The sequence below is a fragment of the Oryzias melastigma genome, linkage group LG3 (genome assembly GCF_002922805.2).
Source record: "Oryzias melastigma strain HK-1 linkage group LG3, ASM292280v2, whole genome shotgun sequence".
NCBI classification, from domain to species: domain Eukaryota; kingdom Metazoa; phylum Chordata; class Actinopteri; order Beloniformes; family Adrianichthyidae; genus Oryzias; species Oryzias melastigma.
In genome coordinates this window covers 11,272,835-11,283,411 of record NC_050514.1, presented here as the reverse complement: position 1 = coordinate 11,283,411, position 10,577 = coordinate 11,272,835, and the positions used below count along the sequence as shown (strand labels likewise).

At 37.2% G+C, this 10,577-nt stretch overlaps 1 protein-coding gene across 1 annotated transcript in view; it reads right to left on the bottom strand.

Annotated features, from left to right (window-relative positions):
• Positions 1-10,577, bottom strand: part of pde8a (phosphodiesterase 8A) — a gene marked incomplete at its 5' end in the record, with an annotated part of 52,569 nt that overhangs the window by 3,919 nt on the left and 38,073 nt on the right. The window contains 8 exon segments of the mRNA XM_024295686.2: positions 418-550; positions 1,928-2,145; positions 2,662-2,860; positions 2,961-3,096; positions 3,222-3,270; positions 5,977-6,141; positions 8,916-8,986; positions 9,198-9,275. Coding sequence (XP_024151454.1) covers positions 418-550; positions 1,928-2,145; positions 2,662-2,860; positions 2,961-3,096; positions 3,222-3,270; positions 5,977-6,141; positions 8,916-8,986; positions 9,198-9,275 — 1,049 coding nt within the window.

Below are 10,577 nucleotides of genomic sequence, written 5' to 3'. Positions count from 1 at the left end.
AAGTCAGGGAAAAATAAACTTTCGTCTACATTAGGGATGGGAGATACAGTAAAAAAAAATCTAAGATTTTTTCATAACAAATCCAATTTAAATTGACCTCCCTTTTACTTTCATTTACAAAAATTACAAATGACAGAAAATATGTAGTAATATGTATGTTTTTTAACAATTTCTTTGGAAATTGGCTTCAAGACAAAGTTCAATTAAATAAAAGTTTGTACGTTTTTGTTGCAAAACCAACTTTTTCTCCTTCTCTCTTCGATTATAATTGCTTAAACTGTGTTTTATTGTCTTGTGTTGATGCCTTTCAGCCCAGATCTCTCTTGAAAAAGAGATCTAATCTCAATGGGGTTTCCTGGTAAAATAAAGGTTAAATAAAAATAAAAACATTGGGTTGATTTCTACTGCCCCCCTCACCCCGTTCTCCTCCAGAGCAGCCAGCGGCTTGTTGATGCTGTTCACGAATTTGTTGACGTGCTCAAAGTGTTTGGTCATCTCAGTGGCGAGCACCATGTCTATGATGGCCTGTCGCAGTGTTCGGTACTCGTTCCTAGAGAGAGAAGAAGAGGGAGGGAGAAATGGACATAAGTCAGATGGGCCGGGGAGGGAAAGGCAGCAAGAGGAGTGCAAAAAGAAGAGAGTGGGAGGGAGTGACAGTGTGGTAAATAGTGTGGAAACCCATGTGAACAGTCTTCTTCTGACGGCAGTGACAGCAGCCATGAATGGCTGCTTTGTTCCCCGTCCCCCTCTGAGGGGACCAGCACATGTGAGCTATTCTGTTTTGGGACTGAAATCACATTACCATCCTGCCACCGCTAACACACAACGTTGTTCTTATATCGGGAAAATGCACACGGTCATACGCAATACTGAACATCTGTGGCTATAAAATAAAATGAAAAAAAAAACATTTGAATTAAAAATTATGCTTACAAAAATAATTTCTTAAACTCTTGATTTTAATGTGTAAATTATGTACAACAGGGTTTTATATCAAGTATCAGAAGTTTCCCAAAAAGCTCAACAATTGAAGTTCAAATTCAGACAAAAAAAGGTGCACCGGGTAAATACTTTCCCATTTCAAACAGTACAAACAAACAAAGAAACAAAAAAGTCCAAGTTGGTTTCATGAGAATTACAGGTCTGTGTTATAAACTATAGCTGTTTTTCCAAACAGTCAGGCAATCTTCATACAACCATATGCAGTAACGCTACTTCAGGAGTTAAGAGAAAAGATTTGCAGACATTAGGTGATTATGGTCCGTTTTACTCCATATTTTTTTGAGTGCTCCTCTTCTGTCTGAAGCTTTGCAAAAGCTCTGTTGGGTAAAATTTGTCAAAAATGTCTTTATTTCACAAATCTTTCTGTCTTTTAAAACAAACCAAAAGTACTGTATATATATATATATATATATACAGTACTACAGAAGTTTATCAATATACAACTTCTAACATTTACTTTTGGTAATTCGTTAATTTGGTAATTTGGTGATAAAAATGGCTACAAAAGTAATAGTTTGTCTGTTGAATTACTCTAAAAATTTCCTGTTATTTGGTCAGTTTAACTTAATTTCTAGAATAACGAAAATAGCAAAAAAACGAACTCTGAAAAGTCATGAGACAAAATACATGTTTGTACAAAATATGAGTAAAATATTACAAAAATCATAAAGTAATTTAGAGTAATTTAGTATATTTTTTACTAATTCACCTATCAAATGTATGTGGTTGAATAAAAACAAGCAATTGAAATATTTTATGGGACATTTTATGCTTTTCTTTGGACATAGAATATAGTATTTAGATTGTAGGCATAAGAGCTGTGAAAACAACACAGTTGTTTCCCTGAACTTTGTAATTTTGTGTAAAATTATTGCAAGAGGAAGATCCTTTTCTTGACATTTTCTGTGCACCAGGAAAGCCTTACCTTTCTATGTTTTTAAAAATGTTACACTTGTCATCTCTCGTGGTGATCTGGAAGGCCAGTGCAGCGTGGTGGCTCTCTAGAACAGCCGTGTCATTGTAGAGGATGGCCAGCTCGCTTCCTGCGTTACAGAGGAAGCTGTTGGTGCGGCCTGGATGGTCAACATCGTGAACGGTGGCGGCAATCAGGGCAGCCACCTCATCAATGGGATCCAAACTTTGCTGTCAGGAAAAAAAAATTCTAAATATTAAATTTGCAATTTAATTAAAAAAAACAGGTAGAAATTAACACAGCACTTAGATAAAACTTTATAAAAAAGTTTTTTGCAGAAATATTTTTTTACATATGTGCCAAAGTATTTTTAGATTTCTTGGAATTCATTAACCTTGAGTAATGTAACCTCAAAGTCGGCTGCTAAGCCATGAAGTGCTCACTCTGCGCAGTTCAAAAATAGATAGTTTGATAATGAGCTTAAGCTACTGAAACACTGACACACTTGGGGTGGGGTGGGGGTGAGATAGGACAACTTCACACTCAAAACTCACAAAAATGATCTAACATGGCTAAATTATTATAATAAAACAATTCCATTTAACCTTCGGAGAAATACTGAAATCTCAAGCCAGGTAAGTAAGTTTGCTTAAATTAGTAACGCAATTAAATCTGTCAAGTAAAGACAATTTAAAGCACTGGAAAGGCAGTTGCTATGCACCAGCATTACTGTTGGTCATTTTTACCTTGACTCTTTCCTTGCAGAGAAAATAGGCAGTTGCATGCAACACATCAGCCGCATGGCTGGAGTTGTGGTACGAGTTACTGGAGTGGTAGTTAGCTTCAATCACTTGTAACCAGGAGCGCAAAGTGGCTTCAGGGCAGTTTAGGAACTCACAGACTCCAAAACGAGAGAAAATCTTCAGGCCCAAGTAGGTCAGAGGCCTGGAGGAGGATTCAGTATGAGAGGAGAAAAAAGTCATCCCAACCCATCCTTACGCAGTGAAACAACTTCAGAAAGCCTTTCGCTGGGTTTTAGCCTCACCGCTTCATTGTTGCAGCCTCCAAGGTAAAGACATCAAAGTCCCAGGAGTCTTCGTTCTCCATGGTCTGTGCAATGCGAGGCGGGATGTCATTTAATGACAGAGGGGTCGTCAGGTGACTGGGGAGGTGGTGAGGTTCTGTGGGCGAGAGGAAAAAAATATTTCAAATGAAAAGGGAAATTCCTTCTTTGACATTTTTATATGAACAAGTCATAGCCGACATGTATTTTTTTGTCTTTAGTGAGTAATCTAAATAAACTCACGCTTTGTGGAGAGGATGTACTCATTTCCTGACAGTCTGCGTAAACCATCCTGTAAAAAAAGGAAAAAAGATTTAGAGGATGACAAAGACTAAAAAAAACAAAAAAACCTTTCTGATCGAGCTTTTACTCATTTATTTTTTCCAACTGCAAGGGACTTTAAGAAAGTTTGTCCAGAAGCACAGATCTGGTAGAGACATTTTGCTTTATCTCTGATTTAATGAAGTTTTCTGATCAGAGTGAAACAAGACATGCCACTATTTGAATAAAAGGCGGATCAGCCTTGGCCATGAGCCGGGTTTAATATAATTAAAATACGAGCTACAGCTCCAGACATTTGTTTTGACCAAATTTTCCCAGCAAAGAACAGCGTGTTTCTATCATTCTATCATTGCTCCGGACCCGTCTCGGTTTGTTTCTGCATTTGAAAAGACTGAATCTAATCAAAATAAGCTAAAACAACATAGATGTTTATTAATGACAAGTAAAAATCTAAATAAATATTCTTCCATCTGCAGTTCGGACATTTTCTGGAGGCTTCTATTTGTTGACACCGAAAATGACTTCCCCACTGCTGAATTTGGCATGCTAACAAAACCAATACTGAGTCCAAATAATAATTATCAGATGCATGAAATGTAATGGTTGTGTCAGAAATGACATCGTGGTGATTTATGGTCCCATCTTAGCTAATGTACAGTAAATTGTTTGAAAATGATGTTTGTCTTCCTCTAGGCATAGCTGCAAGCTGTGATCGCAAATGGGGCTCATCAGTGGGGAAAAAAACCCACCCCAGAATAATGACCCCGCTCTCTTAGGACTGAGTCATACCAGCTGGGTTTAATCAGACTACCCATTAAGAAATTGGTCTGAAGGAAAAATATTTTAACAGCTCATGGTTGGATTACTATGAAATACAAAAAAAAGCATTCATTCCCCCAGGAGGTTTAATTACAACTGTGCTTTTTACCCTTTTATGCTCTTAGATTTATTCATTAAAGCATATTTGGTAACATAGTGATCCATGTTAAATATCCACATGATAATACTGCCACTTATCGGGGCAAATTTAAATATATTTTTTAAATTAAATAACTATTTTATTGAAATTAAAAATATATATATTTATGTCACAAATCAGCATTTTATTTTATACATTAAAATGAATAAAGATTAAAGATATAGTCAAGTATAATACAATGGAAATAATTTATAAAACTAAAAAAATAATAATAAATACTTGAAATCAAACAACATTGTGTACAATTTGAAAAATTATGTGCATTTCTGTATGTGGGGTGAGGATGTGGAATAACAAGGATATGGTATCAAAATTAATACAAATGTTACACAATTTAAAAAAATATATACAAACTAAAAAATTTTGAAACATATATTAGAAAAAGGGAAGCCTAATGGGACAACGAATGGTCATGACTTTATGGTACTTTAATGCTATTTTTTGTTCATTCTTGTGTGTTTATGTGAATAAATATATGTTTAATCCTTGTGCTATCATAAACATGTTTGCATTAAAAATGGGGTCGTCTGGACCCCACAGGACAGCTCACTGAATATGTTTTTTCAAGGATTTTTTTATCTTCAATGTGGCAGACATAAAATCCTGTCCACCTTTGTGATGGGAGGAATCACACATCATTATAAGGGTGGGGGCATCTGGACCCCATAAGAGAGCACAAGGGATAATATGTAAGAATGCATGAAATATAGTAGGATTTATAAGATTTTTCTCAATTTTTTAACACTTTATTCACATTCTGTTTATTTAACCATTTTTTGAGTCTAAAAATACAAATCAATCAATGTTTTAATTGATTACGTGCCAACACCAGATTTTTTATATAAACTGTGTGATTGGGAGTGTGTGGGTGTGTGTCACAGAAAGAAATGTTTACTCCACAAGTGAAAAAGGAAGAGGAGACTGGCTCATCTTTGACCCGTGCATTGTCTCATGGTGGTGCTGCCTCTGTACACAGCAGCTATTTTAAGAATTTCTCTTTGCAAAGATAACAGCTCTTCTTTTTGGCGTTTGCTGTGTCTTCTGACTTCAAACCTAGCAACTGGTCTCCACGACAAACTGAAACCCGCCTTCGGTAGAACACAACTTCAGTCAGGAGCTCCGCGAAACAGGACGGTACATAAATGACCCCGGATAAACTACTGGCAGCTTTGTTGTTTTTTGATCTTGTGCAAAGCAAGCGTCTGCGGTGTTGGCCTAACACCTCTGCGCAGGCCTTTGTGCCTCCGCAGCGTACTCGTTTCTGTCGGACCGTGCTTATTCATCTGATCCAAAGAACAGGATGTTTCCAGACCTGTGAAGTCAAGAGGAAAACGTTCATGCGAGTGTGACTGTGTCTGTGTTCGGAGCGTGTGCGGAGAGGGAGGGAGGGAAGGATCGGGGGGGCGGCGAGGGGAGAAAGGGTGGGCTTTCCTCTCCAGCTTACAGAAGCACAAAGGACAATCTAACACTTCCTCTGGGTTTGCTGCCAAGACTGCCAACTTGGCACTCTTTTCTACTTTTGTTTTTAACCAACACTGTCTTGTTAAACTGTCGTTGTCTCTTCGGTCCCCTTTCCCCCTAATCTGAGCGAGAATCCCGCCCACAAGATCACAGGCTTTCCAAACATCTTCATCGTTATTATACTACCACCAGTTCAGTTTGATTATGATGGAAGGAAGTTGTTTTGAGGAATCTTTAGATCTAAAAAACAACAAAAAAAAAACATAGGCTGCTTACTGTCATCAGCCCCCCCACGAGGTCATTTGTGTGGGGGTCTTCATCCTTGGTGCCTAGCTGTGGGGAGTAGAGCTCTGTTGTCCTCAGGATCTCCAGGACTCGATCCAAGGCCTCTGCCACAGGCATCGGACTGCTCTCCTGCGCCGCATTAATGATGTTTATTACCTGCAAATGAAAGAACAGAAAGCATAATTAAGATTAAATAAAGAACTAAGAAAACAATAAACACATAAAAGACCATAATTTCCTCAGATAATTGCTAATTCAAAGTAAATTGTCATCAAATGCAAATATGAAGCCAGTGTCTATTTCTGGGTGACCCAAAGCCTCTGGATCAAGTCCAAAAAATAAAAAACTCTGTCCTCTGTAATCTTAAGCATTTAAGCAAAATTAGGGACAAAAAGGTCATAAATAAAGCTGAGCACCCCTGGGAAAGCTGCATAATTTGTTCAATTAAACAGGCATACAAGCGTCCCTGCAGCAAATGCATATTAAAACAATGTTTTATACTAGCTGGTAATGAAATTTGTATGGCTGTTGTGTGTTTTTTATGGGTATATTATAATGTTAAATCCAAATATCGTTATTCCCACTTAGTTTTAGTGACTTGCAAGACTGTTACTGAACCTGTAAACCTAATTGTCAAAAGAAAATTTAAAAAACGATCTTAAGGATCGAGTGAAATTTCAGATGAAAGTGCATAACTCGGTGGCAGAAAGAAAGACCGAGAGGGTTAAGGTCATCGAAGTACACAAAGCTACATGCTAAGAAACCAAATGCAATTTGGATGCAATCTCTGAAGACTGCTCAGCCACAGTCACCGCAGGCATGTTTGAAGAAGGAAAAAAGGGCCGTATTTAATGGATGACAACCTTGCCAGCTTTTCTGCAGAATTATTTTTCTTTTAGGATCACCGGCCAGACAAAATAATGCCAAAAAATGTTTCACTTCTGTAGAAAGAACCAAGAGAGAAAGAAAGCAAACCCTTAGTTTTACCGTGACTTATAAGCTAACTACTATCAAAGGTTTAAATCTGATGACACTCCAGTGCAGCTTCCTTTACTCTTAATGGGAAACAAATTATAGCACTTGACATATCGCAAGATGGAAAGTGTGTTTTTCTCTGCTTTTAACCTTCCAGGTTGCTTTGTATTAAAGAGAACCTCTGCTTTAATGAGAATTTGAGGAGGTCCTGTTAGTGATGAAAATGAGGAATTCAGACAGTTCAGGGAGAGAAAAGGCAAAGGATCAAACATCAAGCAACAGGACTTTAGTCACTGTTGGTCTGTTCTTTTTTTTTGTGAAAAAATAACTCAACAAGAGGTGCCACAAAGCCAAAACTCCTAACTTTAGATTAAAATGAATTAAATACAGCCTAATATCCTGTTCAAATACAGTTCTAAAAATGATCAAAAAGGTATAAAGTTCCACTTCAATCCTCTTGTGATCTACTGTAAAAGCGTTCCTAGTGATCTTTTAATTATGATTATGTTGATTTCAGCCAAAATCCAAAATCACACGTAACTTTGAAGAAATAGTTTCTGCACATAGCAGTACTTCAGTAGAAATTTGGGTCTGAGTAGTGGGTTTGGCTGTCAGCTAGGAGTAAGCCTGCCCCCACTTCCCATCATCCATGTGTTTACGTGCACTCCCGCTAGCTTACAGCCCCTCACAAACCCAACCTAAATTAACAAATCAACAAAAATGGTGAGCAATATTATAGCTATCCAGCTGTACAGTTTATACCAAATTCCAGCTTAGACGAGGAAAACAAAAATATACATGGATTTATTTGTCTACAAGTGGATGCATCAAAATGGGGCAGAGCAGGGAGCTTGTGGCTCCTCATAGTAACTTTTTACAACAACATTTTTCCATCTGCTATTAATTTACAGCTAATTGAATAAAAAAGAACTCAGAAATTAAATTTTAAGCTTAATTTCTTTTATATGTCCACCATCATGAGAAAAATGCTGTGTTAAAAACACCAAAAAGATGATTTTCATCGAAGTGGGTCTTTAGCAAACTCATGCAATGTTTTATAAATACATTTTGTTGTTATTGGGGAGGGGTTTAGATTAAAAAAAATCTTTAAGCTTGTTCTTTTTCTGATAATAAATGTAAATTTCAAACTTTCTTTAAGTGAACTCAGACAGCTCAGATGAGAACAACAAAGACGTATGTGGATCTAGTCGTCTATAAGCAGATGCACCAGAATGAAGCAGAGCAGGGAGCTGGTGGCTTGCCGTAAAACTTGTACATCACAGTAACAAGCTTAATTTTCTTCATATATGTCCTCCATCACGTGAAACAAATGCCACAAGAACATGTTAAAACACCTAAAACACGAATTAATTGGAGTAGATCTTTAAAATACAGAAATAGCATCTCCCATTACAACCCTTTTTGCTTAAAACTGAATGGAGAAGAGGCAGGGGTGGCGGTAACAATGCACACCTAAGGCAAGGTCAACATACAAGAGCAAGAACACAAGTTCTCACTAATTTGCTTGTGCACACACACACTCACAAACAGTGCCAGCAGTTATATCAGTGCATTATTCTCAGGAGGATGACGCCTACAGGGACTCGGTGCACAGTCAAATGATACAGCAGAAGAACTGCAGTGTGTCATATGAGCCATCCCTGGGGACTTTCTCCTTTTCTGAGTATCCTGGCTTGCAGACTTCATCAACCACAGAAACAGCAGGTCATTCTGGTCCAACATGCTTTCCCGTCTTGTGCATAAAATGTGGCATTTTATCAGTCCATCTCCTGTGGAAATGGTGTGCGTGACCTCAATGCTTGCTGCTCGTAGCTGTATAAGAAGTGCTGATGGCACTGTTGGCAGTTTTGTAACACAGAAGTTCAGTCATAAGACTGAAAATATCAGTACTAAGTGATAATCATATGATGGAAGCCAGGAGCGATGAAACCCACCTTGGTGATTGGAGCCTCTATAGTCATGGAGTGAATTCGGGCCATGGAGGAGTGTCTTCTTTGTGAGCTCCCTGTGAGGATTTAAAAAAAGGAAAAGAAGCACATTATAAACCCTCTGAACGGGTAGGATTCAAGAACAAAGCAAGCGGCACTTTTCCCAACCACATTCTAGATTGCGCATGCGCGTATCCAATCAACACATAACCCAAACGGACAACAGGGAAGGCTTCTAAGCTGACAAGAGGCCCAGAGTTTCCGTCATCTGTCTCCCTTCACTCTCACCATCGCTCCCCCGAGATGTTGTGGATCTGACGTCCAGAGAGCCTTTCCTTCGGTCTTTGTGCTTACTGGATTGTATGTCTGGGGAGGAGAGGACATCTTAACTTAACACACATGAGCACAGAAGTGCTGCTCAGGTGTGCTTGAATTTGAAGTATCAGTGACTCAAATAAGCTTTAGAAGAAGCTTGGAATAAAAATAGGTGCCAACAGATTTATATTAAAATGGCAGCATTTTGGAAAACTGATAATTATTGGATTTTGGAATCCAAATTGTTATGCTCTCGTTTTTGTAAATATCCCCAGTGTTGAGCCTTTACTGGATGGGACAAAACCAGCAGCAAATCAATCTGTATAGTGATAAAAAACCAGGACCAGAGTGTTTTCCGAGAATTTCATTGTTTGCATGAGAAAAGACAATACAGATCATTCATTCATTCATTATTTCACATTTCTCACACATACTTGTCACAGTGGATTAAGTGGTAATGTTGACTGGTCTATTTTAATATTTCTTAGAATTTCCTCCATCTATCCATCAATCTTCTTATTTACATGCATAAAGTAAAAGTTTTTTAAAAAAACTGCTTTGATGCCAAGTTATGTTTAACTTTTTTCTAAAATAAATATAAGTATCGAGAGATCGCTGAATCGCTTTGTCTAACCAGATCGATCTGCCTGAGTCAAGTTGTTAATCAAATCGACCTATACCATTTAAATCGTTTCAAAATGAAATGAATGAATTATGACTGATGTTGGAAAATACCATTTAGATTGAGGTGCAGTGGGTTTATTCCACTATATCATAAAAATGACCATCACAGCGGACAACAGATGTTGATAGCAGTAAAAAATAATCAACCATCATTACAGTCGAAACACTGAATTTTGCAAACATGTCACCTTAAGTGTGGTAAAATGTCAATAATTTTGATGGGGAAAAAAAACAACGGTGGGCTGAACTTTGTGAAACAAAAATGTAAATGGATTTGATATTAATTCTTGTTTACTTGTTTGTACATATTTAATTTACAATTTATTATCTTGCATGAAATGCAAGGAATCTGGAAAACTTCAGATGCACTGTCAAGTACCAGGTATTTATCTCTGAGTCACACTGGTGAAAGTTTTGTCTAGAGGTGAATAGGTGTATAGATTTTAGGTCAGTGAATTGGATTGTTGAAAATTAATCAAGATTGTTTATGAATCTGATTTACAACCACTAATTATGATATGATTTGTTGTTAAGAATAATTCTTACATCCCTAGGTAAGACAATTATTAATTTGTTTCAATTAAATAAATGTATTAATTTCAATCGCAATATTTTTAGATTCATATCAATAAAAATAATTTTGATTAACTTAATTTGTTGACCATTTTT